At 37.0% G+C, this 16,686-nt stretch overlaps 2 protein-coding genes across 8 annotated transcripts in view; one reads left to right on the top strand and one right to left on the bottom strand.

Annotated features, from left to right (window-relative positions):
* The window catches only part of SMC4 (structural maintenance of chromosomes 4), a 42,002-nt gene extending 35,450 nt beyond the window's left edge, over window positions 1-6,552 (top strand). For all 4 annotated transcript variants that reach the window (XM_085304040.1, XM_085304041.1, XM_085304038.1 and 1 more), the window contains exons 21-24: window positions 676-858; window positions 2,398-2,630; window positions 3,139-3,322; window positions 4,897-6,552. In XM_085304040.1, the coding sequence (XP_085160166.1) occupies window positions 676-858; window positions 2,398-2,630; window positions 3,139-3,322; window positions 4,897-5,085 (789 nt within the window). In that variant the 3' untranslated portion in view covers window positions 5,086-6,552. The remainder of the gene's footprint in view (window positions 1-675; window positions 859-2,397; window positions 2,631-3,138; window positions 3,323-4,896) is intronic.
* A 621-nt stretch (window positions 6,553-7,173) lies between these two features.
* The window catches only part of TRIM59 (tripartite motif containing 59), a 19,241-nt gene continuing 9,728 nt past the window's right edge, over window positions 7,174-16,686 (bottom strand). For 2 of the 4 annotated variants that reach the window (XM_085304044.1, XM_085304042.1), the window contains exon 2: window positions 7,174-10,638. In XM_085304044.1, coding sequence (XP_085160170.1) covers window positions 9,412-10,635 — 1,224 coding nt within the window. In that variant the 5' untranslated portion in view covers window positions 10,636-10,638 and the 3' untranslated portion in view covers window positions 7,174-9,411. Of the gene's footprint in view, window positions 10,639-13,294; window positions 13,309-16,650; window positions 16,681-16,686 lie in introns of those variants that run through there. The other 2 variants (XM_085304043.1, XM_085304045.1) reach the window with 2 other exon arrangements.

The following is a 16,686-nucleotide window of genomic DNA, read 5'->3' as shown; positions in this document are numbered from 1 at the left end:
AAAAGTCAACAAAAGAGGGCAAGAGGCCATGGTGGTAGTAGGTATTTTTGTTGTTGTTTTCCTGGTTTATGGAAATGGCAAATATCAGGGACACATGTTCAGAGAAAAGGACAGTTACGTGCCTGGAGTTCATAAAGACATGATGTCTTTGTTGTGTTATCTGTCCTTTTCTTTCTACTTTGTATCAAAATCCTGAATAGAGAGATAAATTTAGACCAGCAGTTCATCTTGCACTGCCTTTTTAGGTGCTTGTTAATCTGAGGTTGACTACAGGGCAGCTACCCAGCAAGCAGAGTTCCTGTCAGGAACTTTTCAATCTCATACACACAAAGTATTAAACATAAAATTGTTAAAGTTCTGCAGGATCAATGATGAGCAGATGACTTCTTCAACCCACTGCAGTTCTCACAGAGAAGTATCTCCTTTGCAAGAATCGTGTATGTAATTTTGGGGAGCAGAATAGCAGGATAAAAGAATGGTTGCTGTCTTTCTCAGAACTTATCTTTAAAGGAGTAAACTAAATTTGGACCAAAACAAATTAAGTGAAGAGACATTGTATATTTTGAGATTAGAAAGTTGTGTGTACAAATATAGAAAAAGTTTATTTTAGAAATAAGATCAGGTGATAACTAATGTGATCTTTAAAGATCTTTAGTAAGTGGTTTTGAATTTTAGATATCAAAATTATCACTGCACTCCATAGAAGATAAGCCACCCGAGGAACTTCCAGTACTAAGTCAAGAAGAGCTTGAGGCTATCAAAGATCCAGATATTATTATTAAGCAGATAGCTCTCCTGGAAGCCCAGTGTCATGAAATGAAACCCAACCTTGGTGCTATTGCAGAATACAAGAAGAAGGTAAGCTTAATTATTAYTCTGTAGTAGCAGGATAAATCTTTCTAATGTTGTATTGTCTGTCAGCATGATAGCACTACATACTCTTCATCCAAAGGTAAGCATTGTGTATATAGCTTTACTTTCCATTACTTGCATCTGTTAATATACAGAATTAAAGTAATTGCTTTTGAAGTGCTTAGATAGCCTTCCAATTGTGCATTTTTCAAGTGGCTGCTCAAATAGATCCTGCACTTGAAGTGCATGCAAAATTGTCCTTTTTAGCTAAGTGACCAAAGAAATGGTCTTTATCTATAGGCATAYCAGGCCTATACCAGGCAGGTGGTCCTATTTCTGTTCATTTCATTTTCTCTGGACCTGGAAAATGAAATAAAATCCTTGAATTTTCCCTTTTTTCTCTGCATGCTGTGCTGTTGTTAACATCGTGACTACTTACTAGCTCATGTTTAGCCAAAAGGGTGAAAGTTGTATCTACAGCTTCTTTATATCTGCTACCGCAGACGCGAGGTGAAGACAGTTTTCATCTGTAAAAGTTGCTTATTTGATCACTAGTCTCAGCTAGACACATAAACATAATACTAGGATTTTTTTCTTCTCATACTCCTCACTTCAGTAATATCGGACCATTTAATAGATTAAATGTTTTTCATTTTAAAGGGAATTTTCCATCAGCTCTAATGTAGATATTTGTGTGAGATGGCTCTATCGGCATTTCCTTGCCATGTTGTAATTAGTTTCCTGAAGAATCTTGGTATTTCTCCTCTAGAAAGTAAAGAACTCATACTTCCTGATAGCTCTTTTAAAATCAGAGACCAAATTTTTCTCTTGGACAGCTTCATCTATCCCACACCAACAAGATTTCCTCTTTAAGGTACCAGCTGTGTTGTCTCAAAGGACAGGGAAACTCTGGGAAATTTTGTGTAAGCCATAAAGCTTCAGACTGAGATTTAAGGACCAGCTTGTTCTTCTAAACTCTTGTCCAAAGAGACCATAGTTTCATAAGAATCAGCTTACTCAAGTCCTGTGTTTTCTTTCCCAGTTTCACTTAATCCCAGAAAAAAACCCAATCTTACATAGAGAGAAGATTCCTGACAATATAAAGAMTCTGTCTGTGCTACTAGAGTCAAGTGGTATTATTTCTGGCTGTTTAGACGTGCTAAGTAAGTACAAACAGGAATGGTGTTAAAAGCAGAGCCAGAAGGACTTCCATTCTCTTGCATGAAATGTGCTGTACAGCAGCAATGTACCACTTCTACAGGTAACCTCTGCATGACCTGTAAGATTATCTGCAGCACAGACTCACCACAATAGACCTTCATTGTTCAACTTGGACTTCCACTAAATTAAATGCTGCGGCAGTCCGTGTTAGGAGTGGAGAGAGAAAAAGACAGGGCTTGTGGTGGTGGTGGTGKTTTTTCTTTATTTAAAAGCTGTTAGCCATTCTGGGAAAAATGAATTTCAAATGGTAGAAGTAACTGGTTTAAAATTTAAATTTAAAGAAGACAGCTTCTTTAAATGGACTGTTTTTTTCTCCCATCCCAGGAAGAGCTGTACTTGAAACGTGTGGCTGAATTGGATGACATCACTAATGAGAGAGACAACTTCAGACAGGCTTTTGAGGATCTTAGAAAACAAAGGCTAAATGAATTTATGGCCGGATTTAATGTAATAACAAATAAACTGAAAGAAAATTACCAGATGCTCACTTTGGGAGGAGATGCTGAACTAGAACTCGTGGACAGTCTGGATCCCTTCTCTGAGGGAATCATGTTTAGGTTTGTCAAAATATTTTGTATTATTGCTGTCATTCTTAATCATTGTATTTCTCTTTTTCTTCTTTTAAGCATCAGTTAACCAAGATAGTCCTMTCTTTTGACCAGTATTGGCAAGATACAGGCAGAAGCTTCTCATTTTTTGGCATGGGTTAATGAAGAGATTCATTTCTCTTGTTAAGACAAATAAATAACAGCAGTYAGAAAGCTTTAACTTTGRAGCAATTTCTCAGGTTTTCTTAATTCTCAGCATTGAAAAATCAAGTTATTACATTCTGCCTAGGGAATTGTGTCAATCATTTTGGTAACTAGAGAAAGTTCTAKCTGTTGTAAGTGATCCTAATTTTTTATATTCATTACATATGAGTAGGATAGCACTCTTCAAAGATAATTAATTAGTAGTTCTTCAGTGTTATAGTTCCTACAGGGAATAGCTGAATATTACAGTTGTTTGAGTTCAGATTTACTTTCACCATGAATGGAAATAATTTATAACTCTAAACTCTTTCAGTGTTCGGCCTCCAAAGAAAAGTTGGAAGAAGATATTTAACTTATCAGGAGGAGAGAAGACTCTTAGCTCCCTGGCTCTAGTTTTTGCTCTTCACCATTACAAGCCAACTCCACTTTATTTTATGGATGAGATAGATGCAGCTCTCGACTTCAAAAATGTATCTATTGTGGCATTTTACATATATGTAAGTATTTAATGGTAACTATTGTAGTCTAAATTTTCTAAGATATTTTCTCCTCTGCCAGAAGAGACAAAGTGGTAACAAATTGCAGCCAGAGTTTAGAATTTGGAATAATACAGTATTCTCAGAATGTAGCTTAATTTTCCTCCTCCTCCCCACACCCCTCCCAAAAAAAAACGACTAGCTTTGACTCTTTCCTGAAATGAGGCAACTAATAGATTTACTAGTTTCTCTTTCTGAGCCCAGACAGAAAAGTTTTGAAAGCTGTCTCTAGACAAGGAGCTTGTCTAAGGTGCCATTTCAACATAGTGTTGTTGCTACTGCTTCCTCTTTAAATATAGAAATACTTTCACTAAATTAATCAGTTACAGTCAGTTGAGATAAGTAAGGCATTTAGCTACTAGGAACTTGTTCACGTATCTAAGCTCACCAYTTCATTCAGACACACAGCCAAGGTTCCCTGACTTTACACTTCCATTTCAACATTCTGTTGCCACTGTATTTAAGTCAAGCAACCATTTATGCTGCTAATGTTCTGGTTGCTAATTTGAATTTAAAAGTTTTCAGTGTTATTCAAGGTATAACCCAAAATCAGCAGTTTTGGGAATGCCCTACAAGTGCCAAGATTATGATTAGCTATTTAACATTAGAGAAACACTTCAAAGAAAACTATCTGCAACTATCATTTTAGACTTTGCTTCCACAATGTCTTTATTTTCACAAAGTTGGGTCCCACAGCCAAGATGTGGTTTGGTAGAGCAAAAAGAGTTTAATTTCAACTTCAGTGTAGACTAACACTTGAATTTGAAATTTAGTATAGTTTAGCTCTTAAGAAATGCAAAGTATAGCCTAGCACATAGCCTTAGTCCCTATTTTGAAGTTAGTTCTACGTTAGGAGAAAAGATGGTAATTGATCTCAGTCAGTTTTGTTTACATGTTGCCTAAAGCATTTTGGCCTCATGAGACCATGTATAAAGATATAACAAATGCACAAATTGTGTGCTGCTTTTTATGTTTCCTCAAGTGATTACAGCTGCTCTGTTAAATACCAAGACACACGGGCAGCCTTCAGATTGCTCAGGACTGCATACGTGTTACACGGGTTGCTCCAGCACCATTACAGCTCGGACAAGCTATCGGCTTGTCGCATCAATAGCTGTAGCTCCTGAAGCAGCTATGCAGACGCTGGGAACAAAGAAGAGAGCCGGAAGAGCTGTCCGTTTTCATTGTTCCCTTGCTCAGTGATCCTGAGAGGCCAGTGGGGTTCAGAACATCTGTAAACTTAAACTGTTATTGCCAGATTCTTAGTGTTGTTTGTTCTGTTTTTAAAGCATGACTGAAGTTAGAGGTTTTGTTACCATTCTGCCACAGGGTCACAGAACTAGCATTTTTCAAGGCTTGTCCTTTTTAACAAAGGACTTCCTTTCCCCTCCTCTCAGGCCATGGAAATAGGTTTGGTTTCCTTTTCCTCCATAAAGTAAGCCTTGTTAAAATAATTCTGGTAACTTAAACATAGAGATTGTACAAGAACATAGCTTTTTGAAATACTGAACTAATAMAAGTAACTTTTGTTTCAGGAGCAAACAAAAAATGCTCAATTCATCATCATCTCACTGCGAAACAACATGTTTGAGATTGCGGACAGATTAATTGGAATTTATAAGACACACAATACAACAAAAAGTGTGGCAACAAACCCCAAAGTTATTGCATCTAAAGGACTAGCTGAACTTGGTGCTGTTGGGTATAGTATAGCTCAAAAATAGAAGAGGAATKAAAACTTTCTCCGATGTATATTTACATTCTTATTGCTGCTGTTTACCCCTTTTTTCTAATATATTTTTGTTTTGAGATTGAGTTCTGTGAGACTTCTGAGCTTGTTAAAACCAGTCTCTGAATAAAATCCATTATAGAGTCTCTATAGACCTTAATTAAATGAACTGATTAAAAAGGAGCTATTTTTCAAGTGATGTATCTACCTGCATTTTAATATTCCATTGCTAGGCTTTATGCCAATATTTGGGTTCTGCATGTAGTTCTAATTTTTTCCTCTGTATATATTAAGTAAGYAAGCAAGCAAATTGTTTTTAAATGCTATCGGAGTGTCATTATTCAAGTATCAAAACACTTCAGAGTTCCAGAAAGTGAAGCTGGCATACAATAATTTAGATTTGATGTTACGAGGATGCAAAACTGGAAAGTACTTGGCTCTTGTCATAGGTAATGTTTTATGATATGATAATCAAAACAGGTATTTGTAGCCATTTTGTAGTGAACTGACTCTGCTTCAAAAGCTCTTCTCTGTGKTTATCTTCCTACCCTTTCCTCTTCCTGTGGTTTGATAGAGAATATTGCTTTATCTTTTCCTAGACCCAGCAAGCTGCACTCTCACACTGCCATGCTGCACACTTGCAGCTTATTATTTCCCCAGTAACTATCACCTGCTRACTTTTACCAGCATTTCCTTAAGGGCTAAATTGTTGTCATGGAAGAATATGTAAAGCTAGTCCTTACTCCTGTTGCATACTTAGCTCGTCAGTTCTCCCATTCCCTATCAACACCTCAATCTGCATGTTTTGCTTTGAATTCAGACTTTTTTTATACTTCACTAACTGGAATTTGTGTCTATTACTCCAGAGTTCATACCAGCATCTTGTGTTCTCCCATTGCGTAGCTAGAAGTCTCTCTTGTATCTTCAAATGGCATTTTCAATAGCTGTATCACATTGATATCTCATCTGACAGGAAAAGCATTTATTCTACTTGATATTTCATTTCACTTCTGTTATGCCTCAGGAGTTACCCGACTMTTTCTCACAGAAGTCAGATCTTTCTCTATTAATGTTTGTTATGCTTCCAAGAAAAAAAAAATCACTTAATGCTGTTTTTTTGTAAGAGGACAAGGACAGCAAAGAACATGCGATTCCAAGAACAGCAGCATCTGTACTCCCCACATCATACCTTCACTTACCTGAAATCCAAGACATGATCAGCAACAGAGAGCTGGTTTGGAAAAAGAAATGGGGGGGATACTGTAAATAATTTGTTATAAAGTGAGGGGGGAGAAGTTGAAATGTGCTTTCAATGTAACATTAAAACATCAAGATTACATTAAACAAGTGCAAATGAATAGACATAAAATGGAGCTGTAGGTATATGATCTAAATTACTACTCCTCAGTGTCAGTCAAACAGAAAAGCATAACATTAAAAAAGACAAAAAAAAAACAAAGAATTTCTCTGCCACAGTGTAAGTTAAGTCTCAAGTGCTRTGTATGGTTTTAGTCTTCCCATATTAAAATGAAACTATAAAAATCTTGAAGTACAGGTTCAGAATAAATTTATGGGCGAGATTAGCCAAGAACAAAAAGGTACAATACAAGAAGCAGCTCTTCTAAAGAGCATTGAAGGAATAAGTAATAAACCAGGTAAAGAACCAGAGGAGAAAGTTGCTGATCAAGTTGTAGACAAACATGGTCACTGGGAAGTGGATGACAGGTGAGGAAAATAAGCTATTTCTGAGCTTTGACTGAAGAGCAAGAGAAACCTATGACAGGACACTATAATTGTTAACAGCAGGAGGTGGTGAATAGGGAACAACTGTTGATTATTTTCATCTGCAAAAAGAGCTTGAAAAAGTGATCTCCAATAACGCTAAGTGTTCAGAGGCCACCTTCGTACCTCCTCTGKCCTCACCGCTGGTCACCTGGCAGGGAAAGTGTTTGCAAGTCCAAGTGATAAACTGGAAGTTTAAGTCTCTCTTCCTCCATGGCGGGGGGGGGGGAGTCTATTTCAGCTCTACTTAGGATTACAGGAAGAGTTCTGTACAGTAGGAAATCAAGGTATTAGTCAAGCCTAATGTAAGAATACATTTTATTTGTATGCAAATTTATTAAAATATATAGTACATTGATAAGTACAAATACTAAGTGTTTTAATCAGTGGTAAAGGTATTTTATAAATTCATACTGTCTGGAAAAATAAAACTGCATTATAAACAACATGCAAGATTTTAATTGTTATGAAAAATAACATAAATGATGGGAAGATAGGTCAAAAAAGAAGCCTCATTTGGTAGTTGCTTTACACTTAGCACCAGGTTTCAGGACTGACTTACATGCCAAACAGCTGTATAGCAGGGCCTTAAAAAAAAGAAAAGCCTAGAGAGCCAAATTCCAAAATCTTACTGGGAAATTAATAAGAGCATTTGAAAGTCCCAGGATATACCTAAATACTATTTCAAAACCCAACCTCTGCAATTAATGGGATTTGCCTTTGTAACTAACAGAGATTATAGGAAACTTCAGTACAGGTTACAGAAACGGTTCCTAATAAACAGGCAAAGCCCACTCTTTTCAAGCATTGCTTGTTCATACATTTCATTCCAACAGAAATAATAAAAATCACCAAGCTGCACAGAATAGTGGTAGACAGTATTTGTTTGGCTAGGCTTAATTAACACTTTATTAGTATCTAGATGCCAATATTCTTGGAATCTTTATTTAGGCTTAAATTGGTATCTCACATAATCAAACCCAAGGATTAACCTTGTGCTCAGCTCTCACTTTAGTCAAGAGCAGCAACTGGTATCTTGCAGGACCCTCATCAGCGTCTGCAAGTAGGAAGGAGCATGTTTTGTTTCCAAAGTGCTTCTTAAATGTCAAGCAGCTACAGGCTAGCCTCAGAATTCAATCTCTATTTGAACAACTTTTATTTAAAAATATACAACAGCCAAGRAATGTTGCTATACCAGAATATACATCTTTTCACTTTGAACAAATCACGTACAATTAGACATGGTAAATACTCATTTTTGGTTTTTATAGTCATTAGTGAATTAATTGGAAGCTCATTTGTGTTATGATATTCTAATTGCAACGCTTAAAGGATATTCCAGTACATAATGTAATCAGCTTATTAATAACTGAAGGTCAAAAATTACTTTCATCGGGATTTTTGCTATTGAACACAGTTCAGACTGGAGTATTTCATCAAAAGAAAACAACTGCATTAATAAAGGTTTGATTATAGAATAAAATGCCATCATTTTTGTTCTATATCAAGGTAACAATCTCCATTATTTGTGATGAAAAGCTGAAAATAAATTACATTCACTTTCAAGTTACTTTATGGGTTCTTAACAACATTTGACATCCTTATACCACTAATTTCAATGAGACTTTTACCATTTATTACAATACATATCTATTTTCACTACATATTAAATGATATAGCGAAAAGTCAGGGCTTATTTTAGTAAGCAGCAGGAACTTCCCGCTAGACTAAATAATACATAATTTGTACASATTTGAATCTAAAAATTGTATTCAGTTATTTACCAGAAGCATCATAGACACTGATCTGAAAATTGGTGGTAACTACTTGAAAGACGCCAAACTATTAGACACAGATATTTTTTAAAAAGATGAARCTRTATCATCCACTAGGAACCAGGAATCAACAAAATGAAACCCAGGTCAACTAGTACATGATTAAAAGATCACAGATGTAGCAATTAAAATACWCTTAGAGAGAGGTCAGCAGAATAAAAAATAAGCTTTATGTACATCAAAATTAGGGACTGACTTATTCTTTTCAGACTAGCCTGTTTTGGGTTTGAGGATTTTTTTTCTTTTAATGTTACAGTGCTTTTATTACAAAACTACTTAAACTATGTTACCAAAGGGGGAAGAAAGGATAGTAAATGAAAAGGATAATAAAAGAAGAGTTTTAACAAACCCTTCTAGGTTATAATTTGTAAGTAAGTTGCTTATAGCTTTCTTACAGACATTATTTCTGACTGGTTTCCAGTTTAAACAAATAGAAAACCAACTATTTGTTATTTACCAACCTATCATATCGGAACAAGCAGAAGAGTGAGCCTCTTCATTGTAAATCTTCTCATTCAACTGAGAATTAAGTTTCCTAGGTGTTCTACCTAGATGCAAGGAAAATATAAACAAAACAGAAAAAGGAGGGCGATGAAAAAAGAAAAATGTGTAGTTTTAATAAGCAACCCAGCTTTTAAGCAGAAACTTAAGGAGGATATCATAGGGATTCCTATACTAACTTTTAAACCAATTATTTGCATTATTCAAAAATAAGCAATTCTACCCCAAAATTCCATCAGTAAATTGAACACATGGCACAGTGCATCCACTACAGTCTGCAAATGGGTGCAGGTATCTTCATAAACAAATAGTAGGAATTCTGAAATATAAGTGGCAGTAATTTCATTTACAACTGATGATATCTGTTTGTGGAATGAAAGCAGAGTTATCACTATTATTATAAAAAGTAGCATGACTGTTAGAGGATTTACAGCCTGAAAGGATTCTTTAGATTTTCCTCTTTCCTTTTCGCTGCTTTTGCAGCATAACTTCCTTTTCGGAATCAGTTTTATTTTTGGAGTAAGGATCTTGTTGATCTGACCAATTTCAGTTTTAGACCACACATCCTTCAACAGGTGCCCTACCCTTGGATAAATCTCAACAGGTTTAACATCCGGTAGCTGCTTTTGTTTCAAAGCTTTTATACGTTGTTGCATATCATCAACCTTCTCAAGAAAAATAAGTGGGGATTCTTCTTTTTGAATAGATGTGTTCAGTGACATTAATTCAAGCTGTTCTTCCCTTATTTGTTTCAACTTTTCAATTAGAGGCTCATATTCTTCCAAAATGTGTTTGTTAACTTCATCCAGTGCAGTCAGCAATGCTTGTTTTTTATGCTCCAATGTATCATTAAGTTTCTTAAAATACTGTAGTACTAYTTTTTTATCATCTTGAACAACATTTTCACACTGGGATTTCTGTTCTTTCAAYTTTTCAATAAGCAAACATACATCAGTCCAGTGTTTATCTGTCAGCTGCTCAAGAATTTTTCCAGAAGTCTGTTTTTCTTTTACGTAGGCACTTTGTAGGTCATCTATTGGATGGCCATTATGTTTTCCTATCGTAAGACAGTGACCACACACTAATTTTCTATCCAAAAGACAATAAACATTCAGTGGTTGTCTGTAGTGCTCACTACAGGTTGCAACATCAGGCTGATCCTCCTGTCGGTATTTTTCAATAATAGCTTTTAATGCAAAGTTGATAGGCAACGACTCAGTACCAGATGCAGGAATTTCAACAATACTTCTACAGTTAGGACACTTGAGCGGAACTCTCAGTGGTCTCCAAATGGAAAAGTTGCTTGACAGCTGAATAACACCTTCCAGACAATTTCTACAAAATGTATGGGAACACGGTAGAACGCGTGGATCTTCAAATATACTATAGCAAATGGAACATGTTAATTCTTCCTCAAAGTGATGCATGTCCTACAAAAGGAAACAAAAACAAAAAGGAAATACAATTTAATCTGTTTCTACAAATCCACTAGTTTAAAATTGTTTCATTGACCTAAGCACCTCAACATGAAATTTAGCAACAAGTAGCCTAATTCAAATTAGTATTTTGATTGTGGGCATGTGTGTGCGTGCACGCAATGGTTTAAAGTTTTTATCAAATTATCATCCATATTTAAGTGACTAGATACTGTTTCCTATTTCCACCTCCTACCTTAAAAGGTGGAAAAAGAAGCAATAGATGAGTTTTTTTTTTTAAAGTAAGAACCAGTAGCAGAGAGTAATAAAAGTCAGAGCTAAAGTTTCTAAATAAATTAAGAATTGGAAAAATTCTCTCCCAATGTTAGTAGTTTTATCCCCTTAAGAACAGCATAATAACTATATTAACAGATTATTTTTGTAACTTTTTTCAAATAATACTTTTCTAATTTAAATAGTCATCAGAATATTAAGCAGTCAAATCTACTAAAAGCTACCTATAGCTTCCAGACCAAACAAGAGWGTCTAACTTACTGGTCCTTAATTACTACTAATAGTAACTAGACTTGTAGTGTTACTCCTTTTAACTCCTGGGTTACTCTAACCATGAAATTTAAAAACTAGCTTTCATTTTTCATCTTTTGTAATGTTTCCTTGTATTTATTTGCCAATTCAGTGAAATCACAGTGTAAAAGTCACAAACAACGTTAACATCGGTTTTCAAAATAACTTTTTTTTTTGTAAAAAAAAAAAAAAAAGGAAAGTAGTTCTAACTTTCATTATCCTGTGTCATACTTTCCTGTCCCTTTCATGAATACTACATCAAGTATTTAGACTTAGCTACACTGCAAAAAGAAACAGTCCAAGTATTGGTATTTATCAAAAACTCCCTACCTAGGGTCTAACCCTAAATCTCATAGTGATAACATGCAGCTGGGCTATCACAGCTGCACGAGGTGCTATTGAGTTTCAACCTTTGAAGGCTTATTTTATTCAGTCAGGAAGATAACTGGCTATGAGCTACATTTAAGGAGGTATTTTATTCAAATGTGCCGTTCTAATCTTCTTAAATGCAGTAACATACTTTTGCATAGATGTATCATTGCACATTGACATCAGGATTAATAAGATTCACTTTATTTTAATTTATTTAAAAATAACTTAGTCATTTATTATACTTTTCTTTACAAATAAAACCTTAAATTGAATTTGGAATCATGAAAACCAGTAAGGATAAAATTTGGCACTATCCACTGAACAAGTTACAATAAATAAGCAGAATTTTTCCTGCAGAAGTCACAGAGCTAAACTGATGGAAATCAGAAGCTAAGTTCTTAGACTCTGGTTCTTTGAGAGTTAAGTCAGCTATTAAGAGAGAAGCTTATTCTGGTACAGATATAAGCATGTTTATCTCTCTTTATTCAGACAGCTTAGTATACCCAAAAGCAAAAGTGTTTAGCTGTGAAAGTCTGATCAGACTTCTTTTAAACTGTAATTAAGAAAATGATAAAAATTGTCTAATAGTTGAAGGTCATCATTACCTGAAACACCCAGTTTAACTCATGGAAGTATTACGTGTTACTTTTTTTTAAATAAGTCAATTTTAAATTCAAAACATAATTTTGATTAATTAAAACAAAAAAAAAGTCTATCCAACATATTTCAGGTAACTACTTTTTTTAGCTAATTAAGCTAAAGTATTAGTTCACTTATTTGAACTACATTTTTCAAACAGACCTTGACAAAAGTCAGAAAAAAACAACCTACTAAAAAAGGACAYCATTCTTAAATCTTTTTAAAACATGCATGATAGTGTTTATGGCTGATCAAACAGTGTATTCTCCTAGCTACAGCGAATTAGTATCAAGTACTAGCAGTCATTTAGCAAAAGATATTCATAACATTTTGACACTGAATCTACTTAGGTAACATATTGTTCTTAATAAAGACTACGAAATATTTCTCTTTGTATCTTTATTTTTTGCCCTTTATTTTCCAGTTTTCCCAATCAGTCACTGTGGCAAAAGTAGGTTGTTTCAGTTTATGTTAACAGTTTCATATTTTTAAGGGATATATTCCAGACACTGAAACAAAGTAATGCATCAATAATAAAACCAACACTAACAACAATTTGAAAATTCAATGCATTCCCACAGTAAAGAGATGTAAAAGTTAAAATATACTTCCAGTAAGTAAGAGTCTCAGGAATGCCACCTTCACTTAACTGAGATTTGTTAAGTTCTTGCTTGTAGTTAGAAAAATCAACCCTTAGTAAACAACCTCATTCAATTTTTCCTTCTATATAAATACATATAATAAATATAGTTCAAAAAATTCCTTATGTTTAAAAATCTATCTTTTCCTAAATCTAGCTTTCAACRCACTTTTCTCCTAAATCTAAGGCAGTAGTTCAAATGAACTGTCAAAAGAGAGAAATTTTCTTTTTAAGGTTTGGATCACTTGAGTTACGGAAAAGATAGGATAAAATTAATTTTCAAAAAATGGATTAAACTGCAAAATAATTGCTTGCTATCATAAAAATCAAATAGTAAACCTACAAAATTTATCTTAGCACTATTACGAATATCTTTAACTTTCTTAAAGAAAACAGCTTTTAACTTCACAGTATCTACCACTAGCAAATACTCACATCTTGCTGCAAGTCTGCTCAAGTTAGCACCACAGCAAGCATGGCCAACCTAGCGGCCTGCACGCAGCGCCAGGACTGCTTTGTAACCCAAGATCCTCGCAGCCGCTAGCCAGAGAGAGTCAAATTCCCATTTCCACAGAAACAGACTGCTCTGTTTCCCAGGCAACTCACAAATTTGAAAGTGACAGCAGTTGCCTGCTCGCAAACAACTAGAGCCGCMGTTGCTGAGGCCGTAGCTCTCGCTTTCAGCGGAGACCCCGGCCCGGCCACAGCCCCCAGCGCAGCGGCCGGTGCGAGGCACTCCCGTCTCCAACCCCGCATGGCCAGAGGGGCTGTGGACGGGTCCCAGAAGAAATTAGATTCCATTTCTTTGCTACCCATTCATTCATATATTTCAAAACATTATTCAGATTACTGATGTTGGTATTTGCTATATATACCCTGCAATGTTTTAAGTCATTCTAAATAACTGTGCTAGGTAGCTGTACCTTCTAGAAATACCAGGAAAGGAAAAGGTGGACATACCTAGATTTGATTTCATCCTGCTTTGGTAGCAGTGCAGATAAAAATATTCCTTGCATGAACAATAGTGGAAATAAATTAGTAGAAACAGAGAGACAAAAAGCACCAAGAAAAAAAAGACAGGGGAGGACCATAACATCACAGAGTGAAGAAAACAGGGGAAAAAGAAAACAACTATATTTTTTCTGGGGGTGGRGGAGGAAGGAGCAGGAAGTTGGTAAACTGCTTCCCTGCACACAGCAGATACTTTTCCTCAAATGTTCCAAACAACTTTGGTAGAGAAAAGGGGGAGGGGGGGGAATCACAAAACCTCCTAGTACTCAGTAGAGCTTTAAAAATTACTTTGAGAGCTACTCAGCATAAGAAAATTTCAAATAGAAGGTATTTCAAAAATGTAATGAGTTTCAGAAATATTTTAGCAATAGAAGGCCTTCTAATTGGGTATGACTTTATCTTCTTTTACTTAGTGATACTGCAAACTAGATGAAAACATGTAATATGTCATGTATACATGCCTTCTGCAGCAGAAGTAATTTCAACATTTCAAAATTGATCAGTTTKCTTTTTCTTTATACACATTTCACGAGTCTGAATTTAAAAAAATAATAATTTAAGCACATCAAAGTTATATAGTGTATTCATCAATAATACTGCATTCCACACCCAGGGATCCAGCCACTATTCATCTAATTAATTATGCTAGTCGTTATTTAGAAATAATTATAACTGGAATACACAGTATGCATATTTTTAGATGAATAAATATCTAATAGCTTTACTACAAAAGCCAGCTGTAACAAGCTAATACACCACTATTCTACACTGAAGAATATTAAAAAGTAGATTTGGTATTTGGTGACAGTTTACCATACTCTAAATCTCAACTGTTACAATTTTCTGCTTGACTATCACAAAAGAAAATGACATCTGATTTCTTCTGAAAGATGCTCTATTTTTATTTTTAAAATATTTGACTTTGATCCTTTTGCATTTCAAACCCTACTTAAAATACTGCCTTCCTGTACCACAGTGGTCCATGAAAGCCCTCCTGTACCACTAGCACAGAAGCCCAGGTTTATGTTGTGAAAAATAAGAGGCTAAATAACATTTGTACCGTGTTTTCCATTTACAGGTCACCTTCATTTTAAAGGGTGACAGAACTTACTCTCAGAAAAGTGGCTGAGCTGCAGCTCCAGCCTTTGTCAGTTCATCAAAACGCAGGGAATCTCCTACACAGCTGCAACATGATCCCAGGCATCAAAAGTTARAATTGTAAACTATGTCTGTTGTTTCTATTTGCAAGTCCATTTCAGCTGGACTGCTTTCTCCATGCCACAAACACCCCACACTCAGGTCACAGTAATTCTCTATCAGGAATGTTATAGTCTTGATTTTTTCTATCTTAACAGTCAAATTTCAACAACACTTCCCATTCCTACTACAGCTATGATAAATCATCTCAGACTTTTACACTACATTTTTTATGAAATGAGAAGAGATGCATACAGCTGAGAAGTCTATCTATTTTGTCAAGTTGATCAGACAGCTCCCTTCTTTACATCCTTCCACTGGCTCCTTGTCTGCTACTATAAACAAACTTGCACAAGTCAACCACATTCAAAAAAAAGCTACGCTGCTCTGTCCAATCCGTACTTATTTTCCTTCGCTGACTCACTTTCCATCCCGGATCTCTTGTGCTCTGCCAAAGCTTCTGGACTTTACTATTAATTTGTCATTTGCCTTTTCATATTACGCAACGGAGCCAGGAGGAGGAATGCAGACACCTTTACCKGTCACCTACCTGTTGGAGTCCCTCTCTCGGCTCCAAAAGCAGGGCACACAGAATATAAGCGTGCCAGCATGTCCCCACCCCCCAACCCTTAACACATCCCTTGAACAGGAATGCCTGAATCCATTTCTGAACTGTCGCGATCTTCAACACAAAAACCACCCCGAAGCATTGGGTGCCCTGAAGACGAGTTTACAGGTAGCGATGGGAGTCGCATCTGTGTTTACAGCCAGGATAAGCAGTAAACAATAATGGCAGCAGACTTGCTAAGGTTACACAGAGAGCAATGCAAATGAGGAAAACGAAATAAGCTTTCAGCTACACGACACCTGAGCGCCCAAGGACATACACGTCTCCCAGGCGGGCACTATCGCTGCTGGAACCTGTAGCCAGCACTTTGTGCCAACCTGCTGAAGGGAAGGACCAGCCCAGGGTCTCCTTGGACGCGACTGCCCATCGCCTGACCCGAACACCTCCAGCCGAGGTCAAAGGATTGGAGAAAACCGACTGAAAGAAKGGGAGGGCAGAGGTTGCTTAGGACGCTGCCCCCCGTCAAAGGTGGTTTTAGTTTCAGACACGCTACTGAGRGTAGAAGCATCGATTACGCGCATCGGGGCTGCGACATCAGGTCAAAYACTTCTGAAACAGCTTTTTATGCGAAGCGCTGCACGAACACGAAGCACGACCCCGAAAACGGACGCTCTCCGCGACCTCACGAGCAGGGCACGGCAATGAGGAGCACCGACGCTGCCCCAGAGGAGCCCCGCGGGCAGCGGCGAAGCGGGAAGACGGCGCGACCCGGCCACAGCCAGGCCCAGGCTGAACGGGTTAAACCTTTACACCTCGCTTACGGCGGCCGCCACCCGCGCCCGGCCGCGCTAACGGGGCACCTCGCCGCTAACGGCCAGGCGCCCGCCCCCAGCGCCGCCAAGCGCACGGGAGCGATGAGTTCGTAGCAAAGGCCGGCGCCGTCCGGCCGCGGCCAGCCCCGCCAGGACCCCGCCGCGGCCAGCCGCTACCCCCGCGCCGCCACCTCGCCGCTCACCGAGCACCGCGCAGCGCCGAGCCGAGCCGAGCCGCG

The sequence above is a fragment of the Rhea americana genome, unplaced genomic scaffold, assembly GCF_003343005.1.
Source record: "Rhea americana isolate MKP2758 unplaced genomic scaffold, rheAme1 scaffold_202, whole genome shotgun sequence".
Lineage (NCBI taxonomy): Eukaryota > Metazoa > Chordata > Aves > Rheiformes > Rheidae > Rhea > Rhea americana.
Note: the sequence above shows the minus strand (reverse complement) of the source record. Positions and strands in the feature narration are given on the sequence as shown.